The 18,862-nt window shown below is 42.6% G+C and overlaps 1 protein-coding gene across 1 annotated transcript in view; it reads left to right on the top strand.

Annotated features, from left to right (window-relative positions):
* LOC147710084 (E3 ubiquitin-protein ligase TRIM39-like) overlaps positions 1-18,862 on the top strand; it is a 249,858-nt gene that overhangs the window by 107,341 nt on the left and 123,655 nt on the right. The window contains exon 3 of the mRNA XM_086920788.1: positions 4,349-4,579. Within this exon, the coding sequence (XP_086776914.1) occupies positions 4,349-4,579 (231 nt within the window). The remainder of the gene's footprint in view (positions 1-4,348; positions 4,580-18,862) is intronic.

The raw sequence follows: 18,862 nt of genomic DNA, 5'->3' as shown, positions 1-18,862 counted from the left end.
TCCAAGGAAGGAAAAGGCCCTAGGAAAGGTATCGATAAAGGCCTCAAGTCCTGCCAAGACTGTCTATTTAATATTACTTGTCCACTCACAAAGTCGTTTGAGATGGCTGAAGTGGCATATCTTGAAGACACCCTCATTGACCCAAAGGAATTGTGCCAATGGGCACAAATAGCCATTTGCCTCCTGGGGAATGCAAATACTGCACTCTCAAATGAGAGATGAAAAAGCATATTGCTAAAAATAGATCCTAAATTGGTCAAACTGGACACTAGAGAAGGAGTAGCTTCCTCCCAGGGTCTACGTTTCTGGGGACAATTTTATCAGGGACGTGGCTGAGTACATGGGAGCATTTAGCTCGATTCAGAAGTCCTAGAAAGACATCAATAAAGTCTTCCAGGATAGGGTTTTTAGCTAGACTGGGAGAACAGGGGGTAAGATTCTCGGCCGTGGCCAAAGCTCTTAAAGACCCTACCTGGGATTACTGGCCAAGATTTGCGCACCCACACTTTGCTCCATATTTGTCATTTATGCCCACAGAAACAAATACCTCACAGAAGAGGCTTCAGAAGTGAGTGGAGACAAAGGGGCTTTTCAGTAGGTAAGAAGTATGAAAGACCGTTCAGATACCCCAAAAAGTAGGAGGCAGACTAGCCCAATTTTGTGGAAACTGGAACTTGGTGAATCAGGACCCTTTGGTCCTAGACACAGTGGAGGGACACAAGATCAAATTTTCAGATTCACCATTACAAAGGAAAATTCCCCCAAAATTGATATTCTCACAAGAAGATTCTATTTTAGTAACACAAGAGGTAGTGGAATTATTGACCAAAGGGGCAATACAAGAGGTAACGGAATCAGGCTTTATCAGCAACATCTTTCTAGTGGAGAAGAAGGACAAAGGAATGAGACCAGTGATAAATCTAAAAGAGTTGTACGAATGGATTGTCTACCACAACTTCAAAATGGAAGGGGTGCACCTCCTTAGAGATGTGCTAAGGAAAGGGGATTGACTAACACGGTTAGATCTAAAGGATGCGTACCTGCCCATCCCAATTTGGACTCCACACCAAAAGTTTCTCCAATTCACCTGAAGGGGCAGACTATGGAAATGGTGCAGTCTCCTTTTCGGACTTTCCTCATCCCCTTGGTGTTTGACCAAGGTTCGCGGGACGCGAGACAGCTGAGGCTAATAGTTTACTTAGATGATATCCTGATAATGGCACAGTGCAGATAAGTGGTCTCACCCCACACAGAACTTACCATGAGCCTAATAGATCACCTGGGTTTTGTCATAAACGGGAACAAATCTAGCATGGTAGCAAACCAGTAAATGCAGTTCTTGGGTTTTGTCATGAACATAACAAGGGCATAATTGAAATTGCCACTGGAAAAGTTAAAGAAACTTCATAACGAATTGAGGATTCACTTAGGGAGAAAGAAATTCCCCTTGTGGGCTCTAGCAAGGATCCTAGGCCTTCTGTCGTCAAGAAACCGAGCAATCTACTGTGTGCTCCAAAGACTCAAAGCCAAAGCATAAAGAACATGTCAATCGTATTCTCAAATGCTGTCTCTGGACCGGGATTCAAAGAAGGAACTACTTTGGTGGCTGCGGAATGAAGAAGCATGGAATGGAGGAGCCATTTTTGGGGAAAACCAGGAGATTGTGATAGAATCAGATGCAAGTTTAGAGGGATGGGTTGCAAGATGTGGCGACTCATCAGCAGGGGGACGCTGGACAGATCAGGAGAAGGAGTTGCTCATCAACTGCTTGGAATTATTGGCAGGTTCATTTACAATTCTATGCCTCACCAAAGACTTAATGAAGTGTTCTGTAACATTGTGCATGGACAACGTATCTGCGGTCAAATACGTCAACACAATGGGGGGGCCTCAGATTTAGTCAAGGTCTTCTGGAGTTACTTTCTGAGCAATGGCATGTTGGTAGCAGCTGAGCATATCCCAGGATAGAGCAATGGTGTTACAGATTTGTTCTCCCGGAATTTCAGGGATTCTATCAATAGGAGGTTAAACATGGACATTTTCCTCAGTTGCCAGTCTATATGGGGAACCTTTGGGTGGACCTCTTTGTGGACAGATGGAACACTCAACTGTCAAAATCTTTCAGCTGGATGCCGGACCCTCAGGCCTCTGGGCGGATGCCTTCCTTCAGAATTGGCAGGGCCTAGCACCTTATGCTTTCGCTCCTTTTGTCATGCTACCAAGACCTCCTCCTACTACTACCTAAGCTACTGTTGCATGTTTGCAGGAACATGAAGGTCACAGTAGTGATAACACCACTTTGGAGGTCACAGACATGGTTCTCAATTCTACTACAAATGAGCATAGGCTTATAATCTTAATTCCAATTTTCAGGGAAGTAATTACAGGCCCAGACAGAAGGAGAGTCACATCCTATTGAAGAGCATGGACACCTGATGCTGATGGCCTGGCGGATTTCAGGAGACAATGGCAGATCCAGGCCTTTCGGCAGACGTTTGTAGACTCATATCGGAGTCATGAGTGCCTGGCACAAGGAAAGCATATAGACTGGCTTGGGAGAAATGGGTTTGTTCCTTTGAAGGAACTACAATCTTGTTTCAACTGGTTTAGTAAATGTCGTTAATTACTTATCTGGTTTATTCACATTAGGACTTTCTTTCTTATAGAACAGTTAAGGTTTGCAGATCGGCTTTTGCAGCATGTCGCTGCCTTGTAGACGGAGTCTCTGTGGGCCAAAACTTACTGACTAAAAAATGTATGCGAAGTATGTGGGTACTAAACCCACCTCCTGCAAAATATACTGCATTATGGGACATTAGAGATGTCCTACAGGTTGGGGAGATAATTCTTGATTATCCTCAAAACATATCTCTTATAAACTCACTGTCTTGCTGTGCCTGGTGTCTTGTAGATGGACTTCAGACATAAAAGCCTTAGACATCACCATCCGGGCCTACCAATCAGAATGGGTTAGTTTTATTTAAAAGGCGAACAGAGACCATGTCAACAAATGTTTTCTACCCCTATTTACAGAGAATGAAAGAATGTTTGTAGTGAAATGTTTGATGAAATATGAGAGGACTGTGAGTATGAGAGGAAATACAGAAAACATGCTAATATCCTATAAATTGCCTCATAGAGCAGTTTACTCCCCAACCATAGCACAATGGGTGACAGAAGTAATGAAAGAAGCAGGTGTAAACATTACTATGTTGGTGTAAGGCACATCACATGATTAGACACTTATTTGCTCCTGACTACAGTCGCAGATGCAGACTGGATAAGCTCACAGGCGCAGGTGGTGAGGTTCGGGGGGAGGGATGGGTAGTTGGGGATAGGTTAGACGTTTCCAGGGGGGAGGAGGGAGGGAATGAATGGGGGGAGGTACATAAAAATAAGGAAAAGCAGATATGGATGATCTTAATACACTGTTTACGGCTTGTGGTGGGGCTATTGCTTATGTTATTCTCCCACTTGATGCCGCCCGACCCCTGGGATGTGGGCTTAATGGCAGTGTATGGAATTGAACAGAGTCCGGCGCCTTACAGCAGCCAGAGATAACAGTTTTGTGTTGAAAACTTGTGAGCTTTGTACATCTGCAATAGAAAAAATGTACAAAAAATAAATAAAATTACACTCTTCCTGGTAGATATCCTCGGGGCTGCAGCTTGGTCCAATGAAAATGTTTAAAAGTTGCTATTTTTGACCTGTAACAAGCTTTAATGACAATGTATTAAATGCACTTTAAAACTAAATAATGTTACCCTCTGTGTCATGCCATAACATTTAGAGTTTTCACAGCCTGGTGGGCAGACATTCTAGGTTTCATTAAAGACACGGAGCCTTAGATTATCCCTCCACATTGGAACCCTCCCTGATGTAGAAAAGTTATTGATTTTGTCTTGGGTTTTTCTTTTCCAGAGTAAGATGTTTTCACTGATTAAGTTTTTCGTTTGTAAGTTATGGATCTAAGAAACTATCTTGTTCGCGAAACCAAATAAGGAAGAACACTGCGTGCGGGGGAACTTTATTGTCTATTAGAAAGTTATTGAAGTTCTATATTCTTCTATTGTTGCTGCTGTGAGCGGGCAATAAAGGTGCAGGCAATAAAGGAGATTTGCTTAATCGTAGCCCCCGTGTCTTTAATAAAATACAGACTTTCTGCCCACCAGGCTGTAAAAAATCAAAATTCTCTTTCAAATGTAATTTTTTGGATGTCTCTCAGACAAAGCCTTTGTGCAAGGTGATGACAATCAGAATAGGCAACCCCTCCACCCGGACCCCTACTCTCTGGACGGCCTATAGGAAGCTTTATAAAATCTAACCAGCTTTTCTTTGCTTCTGACAGAACAAGCTAAGAACTGAGAAGAAGAAACTTGAATCTGAAATTGAAAAACTGCGGCAACTCCTGAAAGAAAATGAGCAAACACTGCACGGGAGACTGGAGGAGATGGAGAAGAAAATCACCATGGTGGAAAATGCAAATATCACCAAACTGTCCAATCAAATCACCTCTCTCAATGCAGTGATAACGGAGATAGGAAAAAAGTGTGAGGCGCCAGCGTGGGAACTCCTGAAGGTGAGATACTGTTTGGGAAATACAACAAAAGAAGGAAGTGAAATATTCCTATTTTGTGTGCATTATTAAATGTATGAGTGGAGCACACATGATCTCCTGGCAGGATCAATGCACAGTGACCCCACACACTCTGACCGCCGCACAAAATATACAGTCATAGATTATTTACACTGTCCTACTTGATGCTGAGAGCCCGATTCAATATACAAGCAGTGGAATGTACAGTGACCTCTTACAGTGTCACATACAAGTTAATGCGACACACCAAGAAATTCCAGTGACAGTAATTAACGGGGAACCAAAGGAGCAAAATGTGAAAAAAGGCGGATAAAAATGTAAAGCATCATGTGAGCAAACATCCAAGAAATTTGGAAAGAAACCAAATTCCTCCTTTTCTAAGAAGTTTAAAAACATTTCTGTTTTAAATTGCTTACTTTTCTCCTGATGCAAGTGGCCACCTACTTTCGAGTGCACTGATCTCTTGTTAGGGTGAACAGCTATGTAACTACAGTACAGAGGATAGGTGGTCCCAGTGGGACAATTTGGAAGAACACAAATATTTATGTAGCAGCATCCATTAAATTACTCGTACTATAAAATTCTGCTCATTAGTATTTATTCATATTGAACATCAATCTGAATGTTCAAAATCCAGCAAAACATCTGGAACATACATATGCAAAAGTGCCCCGAATTTGTAAAATGGAGAAAGGAAGGACTTGTGTGCAAAGTGGGGTTAAATGAGTGGAAAGCGAGTGACCATATACACATCAACAATGATATTAGTATGAATTCTAAGTTGTCCTGCGCATGAGGGAGCACGCCACGGTAGGCAATTCATCTGAATTATTACTACCAGGGGAACCCGCAAGTTTCATGCTGAGTTTATTTTCCTCTTAACACGTTTCAGAGCCCCCACCACCTTTGTCAAAGGCTGCCTGCAGCTTCGCAAGAAAACATCCAAGGAATGCTCTGTCATCTTCGGACGGATGCTCTCTGTCGCCCTCAGATGGATGCTCTCTGTCATCCTCCGAGGGATGCTTTCTGTTACCGTCGTAGGGATGATCTTTTGCCCTTGGAGGGATGCTCTCTGCCACCCTTGGAGGGATGCTTTCTTTCACCCACGTAGGGATGCTCTCTGCCACCCTCGTAGGGATGCTCTCTGTCGTCCTCGGAGGGATGTCCCGGATGTTTTCTGTCACAACATCTAGTGCCCTTTACATGGAGCTTCTTCTCATGAAGCTTCTTGGCTGTAAACTAATCAACATATTTGAGCAGAACATCACTGTTAAAGTGACAGCATATAACCACAATAAGGAGGTTTACACCTCTAACCCCACCCTAAGCCATATTGGAGAGGAATTTGGTTAATATTTAGGGTGCCAAGAAAATCTAGTTTTAAATTACATTTCTAATGCTGCTGGTCAGCAATTTACAGATTCATTTTGCACACACTGTAATATAATCAAGGGTTACTTGTAATATAAAATTGGCACTATTATTCAAACTAAATTTATCTGGGGCAACATGCCATCACCTACTCCAAATGCCTGGTTACATAGCTGGTTACAAAAAAAGAGTACAGCCCAGTTAGGCCACCGGGACCTGGGTGACTAACAGTACAGAAGATAGGTGGTCCCAGTGGGACAATTCGGAAGAACACACATATTTATGTAGCAGCATCCATTAAATTACTCATACTATAAAATTCTGTTCAATATTATTTATTCATGTTGAACATCAATCTGAATGTTCAAAATCCAGCAAAACATCTGGAACCTACATATACAAAAGTGCCCCGAATATGTAGAAGGGAGAAAGGAAGGACGTGTGTGCAAAGTGAGGGTTAAATGAGGGTGGAAAGGGAATGAAAATATACACATCAACAATGATATTGGTATGTCCTACATGACAATTATATACAAGCAAAATAATTAGCAGCCATTATGACACTGAATAGGCACAATGAACAAAGCACTGTTGCCCGCATTGGCTTATATACAACAATATGTCAACATTTCGACCGTTGACAGATGTAGGTTACCTTGATCCTTACAATGGGGTCTTCCTCAGGACTGTAAAGGGGCACCAGAGAATTTAATAAAGGGAAATAACTGGGTTGTACCCTTTTTTTGTAACCAGCTATGTAACTAGGCATTTCGAGTAGGTGATGGCATGTTGCCCCAGATAAAGGTAGAGATTTCCACAGAAAACTCTTTAGTTTGAAGAGTAGTGACAATTCTATATTTCGAGTAACCCTTTTTTTCCTCTCCTTAATGCGATTTTTATGGTTATGGCGGACAAGGTCCCTTGTCTTGGTTCCGATTGGTATGGCTGGAGACCGCCCTTTATTAACGTGCTGAGGACTGGGACTTATCCTAGGACCTTTAGATTTGTTGAAGTCGGTCACAAAAACCACGTGCCGACCATTTGAATCTGAAAGATCGCATTATATGTATCATTGGACATTTCTACGAACCCTACCTCATGTTTTTGTCCCGTAGATCCCAAAACCTTGTTTTGTTGCTGTTCCCTCTTTGTTTATCCAATAGCTTGACTTTCCTTACTGAGCCAATCCACTCTATTGCCCTGGGAGGGGTAGTAAGAATCCAATTCACACATATCTCGCCCCTAGCTAATATTATTACGGTAAACAATAAACACTTTTAACTTTTACTTAATACAGTAGTAGAATGATTACTATCGAAAATATCAAATAATACAATTAGTGGGCTTACCTCAATATTTGTTTCTAGAACTTTATCAATGGTCTTGCCCACTTCTTCCCAAAAGATTCCCAGGTGTGGACACTGGTGGAACGTGTGAATATCATTCGCCTTGGGATCCCGGCATTTTGGACATTTTCTTACCACCTGGTTGTTCAGTTTGGAGAGTCTTTCCGGCGTCCAGTATGTCCTATGTAAAGTGAAGAGATGATTTCTCCTAAGTGGTGCAGAGACTATAGTTTGCCATAAAAGAGTGCAAGATACTTGCCAAAGATGATGCAAGCCTTGAGGAGGGAAGGTCTTTCGCCATACTTCATCTGGGACAGTGAATTCATTGTCAGGGGACTGTATCAAGTGCCAATACCATTTCGATATTTCTTTTTTCCGTACGTCGCTTAATAGTTCGTATTCCAGATTCGCTGTGATTTTTAAACTTATTTTCAGATTTTTCGACCAATTCTGTAGTTGATCGTATTTAAACCTAGAGATCTTGCCCTGTGTTACTTCCAATAATGAGTCCCAACTTATTAATGATCCAGAGTCAATCAAATGTCCCCATCCTGTTATTCCTGCTTCCCCAAGTGGGGTTGCTAATGTATCTTTTAGGCACTCTGGGGTTCCTGGAGACCTCCAAATGGTTGCTAGCTGGCTATAGTACGGAATCTTCCAAATTCTTCTAATATCGTATCATAACTTATATGCAGTGTTAAGTACCTTTAGTTTGATCTTTTTAAAGTAGTTTGGATGTCCAATCTTGTCGAAACAATGATCATCCTGTGTTACGGCTTTCCAGTAAGAACAATAGTCGGCATTAGGTATAAGAAAATTTCTTATATGTTTAAAATGAAAGGCTCTATAGTAAGAAAGCAGGTCAGGGCTAGCAATGCCCACTCGATATTTCCTTTGACACAGTTTTCTCCATGATATCCTCACTCCCTTTGAGGCACAAATATAGCTATTAATTTCACTCTGTATATTTTTTAGCCAAGGTATCTTAAATTCTAACAGTATAGCTTTAAATAAGAAAATAAACTTTGGCAAAATAGGCATTTTAATTACATTTGAACGCCCCAAAAAGGACGGGGATAGACAACTCCACGATTTTAAGAATTTCCTTAATCTTTGAGTTTAGGTTAACCTGAGCAACTTCTTCAATGTTTTTCGTAACCTCTATTCCCAGATACTTGATGCCATTTTTGATTCGACTAATGGTGTTACTACATTCCAGTGCATTATTTCCGTTTTCTGAATATTCCCTTGGTAGCCTGAAATTTGGCCAAAGTCAACAAGCAGCTTCGTGATGAAGGGGAGAGTTTTATTAAGATCGCTCTTATAAATAATTGAATCATTGGCATACAATGCCACTTTATTTACCCAGCCGTTGAATTGGAATGGGATAATTTCCTCGACTCTCCTTATCATATTGGCCAGTGGTTCTATATACAAATTACAAAGATGAGGAGACAAGGGGCAACCTTGTCTCGTCCCCCTTCCAATCTGAATCTGTTTAGACAAGCTACCATTTATGAGTACTTTTGCAACTGGCATAGTATATATATTTCTTATTACTCTTAAAAAATGTGTTCCCAAACCAAAGTGTTTTATAGCTTCATGCATGTATATCCAATTTACACGATCAAATGCTGTAGCAGCATCAAAGGTTAAGACTGCTAATGTTAACTTTGCTTTGGAAGCTTTGTCAATGGACCAGATTAGTTGATGAGTAAGATCATGTAGTTGTCTTCCCTCTTATAAACCCTTTTTGTTCAGTATGTATGATTCTACCGGTGATATTCCCTATCCGTACTTCTAATATTTGGGTAAAAATGTTATAATCACAATTTTAAAGTGAAATGGGTCTGTATGACTCACATCTGAGTGGATCTTTTCCTGGTTTTAACATTAAGCTGATGGTGGCATCATGCCACGATTTAGGGAGCTCAAGACCTTTCAAGTAAATGTTATTGAAGAGAGTCGTTAATCTTGGAATTAGTATTTCCCTTAAGACTACATATAATTCCACTGAGAGCATCTGGGCCTGCAGCTTTCCCTTTTTTAGATTTTTGTAGAACCTCTAAAACTTCTTTGCAGGTAATTACTGCATTTAACACTTCGCTAAGCCCTTCTCCCAGAATTGGTAACTTTGATTCCCTGAGGTACAAATCTACCACATTGACTGAGGGGGTCTGATCCTCCGTATACAATGTCGGAAAAAAATCATCGAATGCCTCTTCTGTTTCTGTACTGCTCTCTACCTTTGCATCTACCAAGTCGCTATGTATTGCATTTATTATGTTCCTGCTGTTGTCAATATTGGTTGTCCATTCTATGAGTTTCCCATTATTCTCTCCGTATTCATAATTTGACAACTAGCAACCCATCTTTTCATTATCCTTCCTTCCAAATAGACAGACAATTCAATTTTCTTTTTAAGAACTTCCTCTTTTACTTTTTCTTGTTCTGTTGCAGAGGTTGCTGCTTCATAATTCCTGTGTTGGTCTAGAATATCTGATTCTAATTGAATTATAATATGTCTAGATTCCTTATTTCTTTCTGCAGCTAGTCCAATCAGCGCTCCTCTGACTACGGCTTTGTGTGCATCCCACACACCTTGCAATGAAACTTCACAGTTAGCCTTAATTTGAAAGTCTTACTCTGTTATAAGTTTTAACTTTTCTATAATTTCCTCATGTAATAAGCGTGTGCGATCTAAGGTCCACCTAACCTCACCCTGTGTATAGCTTTGGATGAATTCGATTTGGACTAGGGAGTGATCGGATAGATGGGCTGGTACATGATTTACTTTAATAACATGTTTGCTTAATGATATATCTATCAAGATATAATTCTTGATGAATGCCCATACTTATGGTTTATATAAGTAAATCTGCTAATCGGATCCCCTTTACTCTTCCATATATCACTAGTCCCAAGTCTTCTTTAAACCTATTCATCCATTTCCTCATTTTGGGGAGATTTAAGGCTCTCCCTGGCGGATGTCTGTCTTTTCTTGGGATTAATAACAGATTAAAGTCTCCCCCTATCATTGTTGGGACCAATATATTACTTAGCTGAGCATACAGGGATTGCAGAGGGGCTGGGTCATCTGAATGTGGGCCATTGTATCCGACTACAAAAAAAGTTTGCCCTCTATGTTGATCTTAGCTGCAGCCCATCTGCCATTTGAATCAGCAAACTCTTCTACAATGTTTATCTTTGAGGGTTTTAACAATTATTGCTACACCTTTAATACAGCAGGACTGATTAGTACAGATTGATATTTCCACACATTTTCATGTTTTATAATTTCAAGCCACTCCGATTTAACAAGTGGGTTTCCTGTAAAATTATAAGGCCACATGTATAGAGCTTCAAGTATTCAAAGATTTTTTGTCGCCTTCTCCACACCTTCAGGCCATTTACGTTCCATGTTATAATTTTAATTTTACCCTCTAATGCTACCATCTATATTTTCTGCTCGCTTCCTTTGTCGCTCTCTCCCCAGGCTCTGATTGTTTTAGGTAAAAGGTTCCGTTTTCAGGACCTTGTATTCCCTGTCTCTTGCATATCGGACAATTTTTGTTTTGTTTTTCCCTAATGCTCCCCACTCGATAAACCAAAAATAAAATAACCTAAACTAACCCCGGTCACCCTCTCCTGGAGAACCCTCCCTTCTGTCTTTGGGCAAATATTATAGCCCTATTTATGTTTCGACTTCATGAGGTCATCCATTTGACATAACTGGCCCTTATTTTTTTACTTTAATTTGCTCAAGTAATGTCTCAACTTCTTTTGGTTCTTTAATATTGTAAGTTTTTTTATCCCACATAATTCTCAGTAATGCTGGGAATTTCATCTGAACAGTAGCACCTGCATTTTCCGAGGATTTTTCCTTTGTGCACTTCGTCTAAAAGGATCTCTGTGTGCTCTTTGGATATCTTCATCCAGTGCTTTGCTTTTGTCTCTAGTTCCGGAAAACAATCCTTCAACAAGGATACCAAAAAACTATTAATATTCTGTCCCTCTGAGCCCTCCGGGATATTTAAAATTCGTAAATTGATCCTTCGAGAGTTCAATTCAATTCAAAGAAATGTATTCGGTTATTATACAGGTAAAATAACCATAAAAGTACAATTAATAGATTACAATCATTCCATATGTAAAAATGTCAAAAAATGCATGTAATCAAGAACTTCTATGTTAAAATTCATATTACATTTGATTTCTGAAATTTAAAAATGCAACAACGGAAGCAACAATAAAAATATTATCCAATTTCTGAATTGTCAGGAATCCTGAACGGCATTGTCTTAGTTCCATTCTCTTTAACACTGGAACAATCCATCTTTTTCTGGGTATCATATAAAATGTGTAAAAGAACAAAACATGTATAGAAGACTGAGCAGACATATCGTCACATGGGCATTTACAAAGTAATCTTGACCAATCGTTCACCTCAGGAAAACTTAAAGATCTATGCAGGATGTTAAGTCTGAGGCGAGTTAACAAAAACCTGTCAATCCTTAATAGGTAACAAAATATAAGGCTGAATATTCACTCAAATGTAAGTAAGTAAACGTTTATTGTTTTAGGTTAATTAAAACCATTACAAAAAATATACATTGAAAGCATGTGTCCTCAGGTAAAAGTTAAAAGAAGAGTTTAAAAACAGAAAATGTTGTTGTAAAAGTAGTAGTGCTAAAACACAGTGTAATATGAGAGGTGAACATTGTTCATTGCATCTTATCTTGGCCATGGTTCCTTAGATCTGTTCGGGGCGAATTCATGGCTTATTAGTTTCAGCTCCACTAGTTTCAGGAATTTCACCAACTTCCCATTTAGTGGCGGAAGACCTGGATCAAAAAAAGGGAGAACTGCTTGTCTGCAAGTGCGAATTCTTTGTTCATTAAAAGCAGATTTTAGCAGGGCTGCTATTTCCTCTTTCAGCCCCGGGCAGGTGCATAGCAGATGTTCAAAGCTTTCGTTCCCTGCACCGCACAGCCTACATTTTACCCCACAGTTCCTTCTCAGCCATGGTTGTAGATGTGGTATGGCTGGTAAGATTCCTAGCCTATGTTTTAAAAAGGCTTCTTTAGTTTTCCTGCCATACCCCAGACCAAAATAAGCTTGTAGCCCTGGTGATTTATATGTGCACAGAGTCATCCAGGCGTGATGCCTGTGGGAAAAGGTTTTGGAAAGAAGAACAGGAGTGTGACCCATAAACCAATCGGAATTGGGGTTCAAAAGTATAAAGGAAAAACAGTATCCCAACAGGTGTGAATGGAAAGGCAATTTATATTGCATGCACAATGCATTACAACGGTCAGACAAAAGGAGACACTTATTCACAAAGATTTAAGGTCAAAAAGTTGATCTTTAGTTTCTTGATATTTAAGTCATAGAAGGACAATTTCATGAGACAAAAATTATATACAGCACACAGTTCAAGAATTCAATTGACAACCTTTAAGACTTGGTGCTCAATATATACAAGTGATATGTGGCAGCACAAGTGAAAACAGTGAACAGCGATGAACGGCGGAGGGTGAGCAAAGTGAAATATATACAGTGACTAGCTCAACATGTGACAAGGAATCAGTGACTTTATGTTGCACAATTCGCAGTTTTAATTGGAGTCACAACAGGATGCGCCTATAATTTGCGCTGTGGAGTCGACGGCGTTTCGGTCCTTAACGAATGTGGACCATCTTCAGGACTGGGTTGTCTCGTTTGGGGTGCTGTAGGCGGGTAGAAAATCAGCCCTGATCCAAAAGATCCGGCGGGAGTCGTCTTTTCATCTAGGTGCTGAATCTTCTAGATGGACAGGTGAGGCGTCACTTCGTGACAGGGATAATGTTTATGGCCAGGGACCTGGAACAATACAGGAGCTGATCGCGTAATTAATACGGGTCGGCGTACCAGCCAGAGGTCAGGAAGCCTACGATCGGCGTGTGGATCGCTAGCGAGGTAAAACGCTGAATGCAGACGACTCCCGCCGACTCCACAGCGCAAATCATAGGCGCATCCTGTTGTGACTCCAATTAAAACTGCGAATTGTGCAACATAAAGTCACTGATTCCTTGTCACATGTTGAGCTAGTCACTGTATATATTTCACCTTGCTCACCCTGCGCCGTTCATCGCTGTTCACTTTTTTCACTTGTGCTGCCACATATCACTTGTATATATTGAGCACCAAGTCTTATCGGTTGTCAATTGAATTCTTGAACTGTGTACTGTATATAATTTTTGTCTCATGAAATTGTCCTTCTATGACTTAAATATCAAGAAACTAAAGATCAACTTTTTGACTTTAAATCTTTGTGAATAAGTGTCTCCGTTTGTCTGACTGTTGTAATGCATTGTGCATGCAATATAAATTGCCTTTCCATTTACACCTGTTGGGATACTGTTTTTCCTTTATACTGTGGGAAAAGGTGGCTTTATCTTCCACATGCGAGTGTCTTTTTATGCTCTTGTCTATTCACTCAAATGATTTTTAAGAACCTTTCTAGGAACTTGACACATTAACATAGGATCACTAAAATATTCCTTGTGGCCTATTTGGGATAAAAACATCTTAACATAATGTAGCCATCTTATCTTATTAGCCCCGTCAATACTCATTACGTCCTTTAAAATACAGCAATAAAATGCAGTCTCTTTGGTGGTCCAAACCCTGTGCCACAGAAGAACAGGTTGAACTTTAATCACATATTCAAGGTACGGCAGACCCAGTTCAGTGTGACAGATTGGTGTGGAAGTGCTGTCCGGGACTGCCAAAAGGTACCTAAGAAAAGTGTTTTCTGCCACCTGTAGTGTGGTAACATTAGCATACCCCCAAATGCCTGCACCATAAGTAGCAATCGCTACACATGTCGCCTTATAAACGCACAACATTTCACCTGGTGACCGCCTACTCATTTTCCTGCTAAAATTTGTCAGTGCCATCAGTGACTTACAGAATAGGAGCCTTCTAGCTTTAATTGCATTGCACTAGGAGCCAGTCTGATCAAAGAGGATCCCCAAATAGGGGAATGTTGGCGTATTATCTAATGCCTTTGAAATAATATAAATTGATATTTTCTTTTTATTAGCCCCAAGCCCACAATTCATGGAGAAGGTTTTGGAACAATTAATTGTGAGGCCCAGATTAGTCATAAATTTCGAAAAGGCGGTTACAGCCCTTTGCAGGGCAATGGGCGTTTGGGCGATCAAAACTGCATCATCTGCGTAAAGGAGCTTAGGGATGGGTTGTGTCGGTGCCGTAGGCAGATCCCTGCACTCCCTAAGCAGAGTTCCTTCTAGGTCGTTAATGTATAGAGTAATCAGGAATGGGGCAAGGACATAGCCCTGCCGCACCCCTCTAGAAATATGAAACGCCCTAGTAAAATCCCCATCCTTACCAAAACAGACCTTAGCCCTTGCCCCTGAATATAGTTGCCTAAGAAAGGAAACTATATGTTCATCCACCCCCAGCCTTTCCAGAATTTCCCACAGCTTTACCTGAGTGACACAATCAAATGCTGATGTTAAATCAACAAAATTTTAAAACAGCTTCCCTTCTTTGGCTTTCGTGTATTTATCCAAAAGAATACCAAGATTTAGACCTTGATCAATAGTTCCGAGGCCCTTTCGACATCCATATTGGAGATCGCTGATAATTGATTGCTCGTCTGCCCATGTTTGTAGTCTATCTATTAACACACGCCCAATTATCTTAAGCGTGGAATCTAATAATGATATTGGGCGATAACAGGCTGGGCTTCCTCTATTACCCTTCTTATATATCGGTATGATGATAGATTCATACCATGTCATTAGCAACCCCATAGAGCAGAATGCTTTAAAGAGTTGCTTGAGCAGGGGTCCCCATAGTTCCACAATATTTTTAAACAAGTCAACCGGGACCCCATCCGGGCCCGGTGCTGTTGGACTGGGCCTTCTGGCAGGTCCACCCCTATAGTTTTTGTTTGTTATATGTGACCTGGGGATGGTGATTCCCACTCTGAGTGCGTGTAGATGAGAGAGGCCTGCCCTCCCATAGGAATGCATGGGGAATGTGTGTCCCTGGTAGTTCCTGATGCGTGGGGGGTACAGGCTCGAGTCTGGTATGTGTGGACTCGTGTGATTGAATGCTGCAAGATGATGTATGTGGCGTGTGTGTGTCTAAAATGGAAGTGCCACTTCTAGACATGGGTGTGTGTGTGCAGTAGGTGTGCTGGCGCGTGATTGGCTGAAGCCGGCTGGGGAGCCTGGCTCCAGGAGTCTGTGTGGGTCTGCCCCGGTAGTGAATGGAGAGATTAACATGCTGATGTAAGGGAGGGGCTGTGCCTGTATCCTGTATGGGGCTGGGCTTTCCCCCACAATGCTGGCTCCACCCCCCTGGGGTGTGTCTGATGACCCTGGCCTGCTGATGAATGGAAAGGGTGGCTGGGGAAAACAAGATACTCCCAAAACCAGCTGCGACTGGTTTCTCCCCCACCCAGCACCTTTAGACAAAGGAATTTCATGTATAAAAAGAGTCTGTGACCTCTTCTAAAATGTTCTTGTTCCCAACTTACTCTACCAGGGGCTGCTGCTGCTTTGGCTCAGGGTTGGCTTGCCTCCCTGGGCACTGCCCTACTCCTGGACTTCTGATGGCCTTTTCCCTTTTAGGAGCTGCTGTGCTCCACCTGAGGTCCTGGACTTCCTATGGACTCTGCTTTCTGTGGCCCTAGCGCTGGGAGCGCTCTATTTTCTCTTTTAGCTCTGGGAGCGCTGTATTCCTGCTGCGAGCGCTTGGGAGCGCTTTCTTGCTGTCCTAGCGCCTTGGGGCGCTTCATCCATGCTACTAGCGCTGGGAGCGCTAGATTCCACAAGCCGGTGCCCACCCGGCATTTGCCCCGTTGGTGTGGAGGGCCCGAGCCCCCAGCGAGTGCCTACCTCGCTTGCCCCCGTAATTGCTATATTTTTCGAGGGAGCCTACTCCTCGTCAATTCCCCCGAGTTCACCGCCGCCGGCCCGGGACCCCTCGTGATGCCCTCCCCCGGGCCACGTTCGGATTGGCTGCCGGCCCGGGCTTGGCTGCTGACATCTCCCCGGGCCGCGCTGTGATTGGCCGGCGGCCCGAGGAGCTGTGATGGCGGCTGGAGAGAGAGAACGACGAAGCAGGGAGCGGCGGGAGCCTATTCCGCGCCCCTGCATCCCCCAAGACAACTGCCGCTTCCCCCCCCCCGGGCCCCCAGGAGCGAGAGGGAGCCCCGGAGAGCGAGGAGAGACCGGCGCGTCCACCGACCGGTGAGTGCTGCAGGAGGGAGAGGCGGGGGCGTCGGGGCACATTGCCGGTGCCCACCCCTCCCCGCGAGCGCCCAGGTGCTCCGAGGCCCGTGGGGCCTTCCCTAATATCGAGTCCTCCGAGGGGGGGCCCCGCCTGCCCACACCTTGCTTCCTGAGCCCGGAGAGGCTCCACCTTTGGTCCTTTTCCCGCTGAGCCTGCGAGGCTCGGCCCCAGCCCATATCATGCTTCCCGAGCCCGAGAGGCTCCCCCATTTGGCACACATTCCTCCTGAGCCTGCGAGGCTCCACCCCAGCCCCTTGGTTCCGAGCCTGCGAGGCTCCAATGTGTTGCCCTCATCATCTACAGCTGCCCAGCACTTCGTGGGCAGCTGCCACGTGTAGGTTTATGACGGGCTACCTGCAGCCTGTCCTGACATTGAGACATTGGGCGTCCTAGCCCCAGAAAGGCCAGTTGGCCTGTTGAAAGTATTTGGCTAATGTTATGTGATTCCTGAGAGGTATATTGTGTTGCACCTCTGAAGGTGCTCCTGATACGTTATGTGTTTTATCCTTTGTGTTCCTTCCAGAATGTCCTATGCCTCAGATAGGTTGCTTATGGTTATAGTGAGTCCTAATGCTAGTTCTTTGAAGTCCCTGTTTGTTATGTGTTCTAATGCCAGTTCCATCATGTGCATATTCCTAGCAGTGGCCCCATGGCTCTGCCTTGTATATAGTCCCTTGTAAACCCTGCCCGTGCCCCTGGCACCTGGTAAATTGTGTATTTATCCCTAAGTAGGTTTTTCAATACAAAGTCTATTTTTCATATATATCTTGTGTGGAGTTCCTTTTGTGGGGGGCCCTGGAGGTTGTTGCTGGGGGTGCGTGTGCAAATGCTTTACACATGACCTCCGAGATAAGCCTGACTGCTCGTGCCAAGCTACCAAGGGGGTGAGCAGGGGTTGTCTTGGCGGGTGACTTCCCTACCCTAACTAGAATTGGCGATTTCTGCCTGGCCTTGGCGCAAGCCTTGGCCAACCAGGGATCCCATTTCTAACAGGTGCCTTGCAAACTGGCTTTAATTAATAGTCAAATTTACCTCTTTCAAAGTAAAGTCCATATCCAGTTTCTGAAAAGTGGGTATGTTCTCCAAGTAAGGTTCTAGTCATTCCGGTACCTGATCAGTTGAAGGTTGATCACTATAGATTTTAGCATAGTGTGATACCCACTCATCTACCAAAATAGCAATCTCTATTGTTGCTTTGGAGTTGTCATTAAAAAATGGGGCAGTAACCGCCTTCCAGAAAGCGGCAGTATCATGATTAATAGAAGCCTCGTACAAAGCATTCCATGCTTCCTTTTTTAATTTGTCCTTCCTTTTTGCAAGGGCCTTATTATAGCTCCTTCTGGCTTCCCTTATCAGGTCCTGATCCTTGACTCTGGCTTTTAAAGCGTTTTTGAGCCTAGAATAGGCCTTAGTACAGGCAGAGTCAAACCACCACCCTGTTTTAGCACCACGCCTTTTGGCGTCTACCCAAAGACATTTTTTAATTTGGGCTGAAATGACTTTAAAGTTCTCTATAATTAGAGTCACGGGAATTTTCATCTAACCAGGCATGAAAACTAGCATTACACTTTGTCCATAGATTAAAAAGAAAGTCCTCAGGAATTACTTTCGTCCACTTCAAGGAATATCCATTTTGTCGTCTCAAAGCAATATTATTTAAGAGCTGCCTAGAACTATTTATCCTATTGGGCTCTTGATTAAGTACCAAGATATCAACACTCAACGAGAAGTGGTCGCTTAAAGCGATGTCATCTGTACTAAAATTCCTAACACATGCAGAGTGTCTACAGGATATCAGAATATAATCGATAGTTGAAAAAGCAACTCTACCATTAAAAATGGACTGAAAGGAACCTCTGGATGACACAGACTATTGGCGAACCCCATATCGCAAGAAAACATGATGTCATTCAGGAGATCCCCATACATTGTATATGAAAAGTGGGGAAGACTAATGTCTTTACTAAGTGTACTCCCACACATCCCCCTTTCCCCCTTGTGGCATAAAAAGTAGTTAAAATCCCCTCCCCAGACCACAAAGACATCTTTAGAAATCTGGCCAAGTAGATTTTTTACATTCCTGCATAGGCTTCCCAGCATTTCCTCCACCAGCTCAGAGGGGGCATTATTATAAAAATTCACAATGATCACGCATAGTGCCTTGTCCACATGTATCCTAACAATGTGATAATAGCTGTTGTTATTGACCATCTCTACTTTCCCAGTTTTTAAATAA

The sequence above is a fragment of the Lissotriton vulgaris genome, chromosome 5 (genome assembly GCF_964263255.1).
Source record: "Lissotriton vulgaris chromosome 5, aLisVul1.2, whole genome shotgun sequence".
NCBI lineage: Eukaryota > Metazoa > Chordata > Amphibia > Caudata > Salamandridae > Lissotriton > Lissotriton vulgaris.
Note: the sequence above shows the minus strand (reverse complement) of the source record. Positions and strands in the feature narration are given on the sequence as shown.